Source organism: Glycine soja, chromosome 12, assembly GCF_004193775.1.
Source record: "Glycine soja cultivar W05 chromosome 12, ASM419377v2, whole genome shotgun sequence".
Lineage (NCBI taxonomy): Eukaryota > Viridiplantae > Streptophyta > Magnoliopsida > Fabales > Fabaceae > Glycine > Glycine soja.
Window position 1 is genome coordinate 7,476,793 of NC_041013.1, and position 3,367 is coordinate 7,480,159.

Sequence of the window (3,367 nt, forward strand, 5' to 3'; positions counted from 1 at the left end):
AATATTTAAAATTAAAATGTAGTAAGCGTTAGTATATGGTTATACTGAAATTGACTATGGACATGTTAAATTTAACATGACTGCTAACTGAGTATATTTTACTAAAAAAATTTAACATGGTCTTGCATGGTTGCACGTTCATGCAAATTAGCATAGATTAATGTAATAAATATTCGGCATGGGTTGTGCAACTTAAATAATGCGTCCGTGCACCTTATTTGATGCGAGCTAGGTTTAGATTTCCCACTTCACTTATAAACACCCCTCTTTAAGGGTTTTAAAGAGCTTTATTCCCCATCTTTAGACTGATCCCAAAATCTCATTCTTGATGTATTGTTAGTTGATTGATTGTCACACTACAATTGATTAATGAAACTATAGGATAAATTAGGTTTGGAGGTTTTGAAAGATCAATCATAATTCTTTTTCTTCAATTAATTATTGAATTAACAAATCTATTAGCTAGAATTTCATACTTCTCTTAATTGTTTCGTTACATGATCATTGAAGGCAACAACTTAGGAAAAATAATATTGGTATTATATGATCATTTGGTGCTCATAAATTTAGAATGCGTTATTAGTTTACGAGATTGATTTACAAACTTACTCTTTTTATACAAAACGTGATTTGAGTTGGTTTTTACATGGTGTTTGGGTCAATTCAAAATGGAATTTTGGTATATTAGAATAGCTTACAAAATTATCTAACAATATTAATGTGAGTAAACTTGCAAACTCCCGATATACATACATTTAACCCATTAGGCAAATCAACCCATGTAAACTCATAATTAAATAGGCCTAAACTGTAACTAATCCAACCTGCACGGGCTAAATTAATGTGAACCGATTTGTGTTCCGTGACTCGCAAACCCACCTTTATGTTTGATCTTAACCCATCAAATCAAAATTTAATGGATGATACACGCTTGTTTGCTCACTTTAGATAAGTAATCCCCATAAAGAGATTTCCTAATGGGTGAGTATTCAATTTTTTTACCTAAAAGAGGGTGTCTTCAATTTTCAAAACATGTCAACTACGATACAAGAAATAGTACTAAATAAATGTTCACTAGTATATTTAGAACATTGATTAAAAATTAAAAAAAAATTATTAGAATATACAAAATTGTATTATTTATTATTTTTTTATGATTTTCATAATAAATATTTTTTTTATATTGATATGTTAACCAATACTCTAAATACAGTAATAAATACACTAGTTAGTGAGATCCCTAGTATTAGACTATTACACAGCATCAACATAGATATATACGTGGATTCCAGACTATACTTTCTTGTATTAATGCTGATAAGCTCTACGAAAGGTATTAACTCCATCTGTTGACGCCAACTACTAATGTCAGCCAAGGACCCTTTACATTTAATGTGCTCACTCTATTGCTTCTTGTATTTATAAGCTTCAAACTTACCACCTTCTCTTCAATTTATCTTTGCCTTTGATTTTTGTCAGCTTTTTCTTGCTTCCATAGTTCATGGCGTGTGTTCAAGTCATCACAGTTCTTCTCTTTGCATTGGCTCTTGCAAAAATTGACCCCTCAACATGCCAAATGGTGCAGGGCAGAGTCTTCTGCGTTGACTGCACTCACAACTATGACTTATCTGGTTTGTGCCAACTCTAATGCATTATATATCTACTAGCTTTAATTAAATTTAAATAAATGTTCATTCTATCCATTACTCTATTTGTTAGCCAACTACCATCTGTGTGTAATTTTTGTTGTGTACTAGTAACGAAGTTTGATAAACCTAGTACTTCATATGTAAACTATTTAAATCTCTCACCACTAAGCAGACTCTGATAAGTTAATCTGTGTGTATATGTATTCTAGGCAGACGGACGGATCTATTTGAGAGAGAGTGGGAGCAACTGCCCCACTAAATTTTTTATTTTTCTTTACATGATATATATGTGTGGTTATAAATTATTTTAAAAATTTAAAATATAGTTAAAAAATTAAGTTATAATATTAGTTTTGTCCCACTAATTTATATTTGTAAGTATTGTCCCACAACTACCAAATTCTGGATCCGTCACTGTTTCTAGGGATCATATATGAACCTTGGTTTTATATACTTCTTTCATATTTTCAGATATTAAGGTTTCAGTGAGGTGTGATGGTGTGAAAAAACTGGCTTTGGCAACTACAGAAAATGATGGCTCCTTCAAGGTTGATCTTCCCTTAGACCACACAAAACCTTCTTCTGTGAAGAATTGCTTAGCAAAACTTCTTGGCGGGCCAGTTCAGCTTTATGTCTCAAGGGAAAACCAGGTATCCCAAATTATTAAGGGCAAAGAGCAAAACAGCTACACCATCTCCACTCCCCTTAGTTTCAGGACATCATGCCCCCTAAACACAAAATGCAAGGCTGGGAAAAAGGTTGGTTCATCCAAAACTGTGGATCTCCCTCTGCCTCCAGAGTGGGGATTGGCACCAAGTAGCTATTATGTTCCTTTCTTCCCCATCATTGGAATACCTTGATCATGTGCTCAAGACTTCACAAGTGATTTGTAATCACTTGAGTAATAATACTTGTGGGGGGAAATAGACTGTTATATGGTCTTGTATGTTACATATGATTATAGATGTGTCATGTGTAGTAGTGTGAAAGAATGCCACTTATAGTTGTGGAATGTACTGTATGATAGTATGTGAAAAGCAGATAAATACTCTACTGGTTTGTCTACTTATGTTGCCTTGTTATATAGTATGATATTTTGCTAATCTCAGTTATACGTAAAAGATATTTAACTCAAAAAATCCAAATTTCAGTCAAATTTAATATCGAAGTGAAATGGATCATGTAAGGTCGAATCCTAATTAAATTTGGTTTACCCTACTTATATTTCTACAATCAAACCTATGCTTATTACCCGTTACGAGCTTCTTTTTTTTTTTTCCTAATTCTGACATTTATATAAGTTTAACCTAGTCCGCTAGCCATCTTTCATGTTAAGAAGTATAAAAAAAAATTATATAATAGTAAAATTATTGTGTGTTGAAGTATTAGATTGTGAAACAACTACTGACATACTATTTCTATGTTATCCAAAACTGGATGCATTTAATTCTTATTTACTTAATTTTTTTATTTAACAAGTCAAAGATTTTCATTAAAAACAATAAGATGATTTTAAACCATAAAATATGGTCAAAACTTGCCTGCAAATATTATATGTAATAGGCATTAAAGTCTTTTAAGTCCTGAAAAAACAAAAAATGAATTTCTATTATTGCTACTCATTTATGTGTATAAGAATTAACCTATTTCAAACATTAAAATATTCAAATCATTAAGTCATTAAAATAATTTTGTAATTTCATTAAAATAATTACAAT

At 31.2% G+C, this 3,367-nt stretch overlaps 1 protein-coding gene across 1 annotated transcript; it reads left to right on the top strand.

Annotated features, from left to right (window-relative positions):
* Positions 1–1,444: 1,444 nt before the first annotated feature.
* Positions 1,445–2,752, top strand: LOC114379136. Its single transcript, XM_028337730.1, has 2 exons — positions 1,445–1,631; positions 2,121–2,752. Exons 1-2 carry the CDS (start codon positions 1,502–1,504, stop codon positions 2,507–2,509), a joined length of 519 nt encoding a protein of 172 aa, XP_028193531.1. The 5' UTR covers positions 1,445–1,501; the 3' UTR covers positions 2,510–2,752.
* Positions 2,753–3,367: the final 615 nt, after the last annotated feature.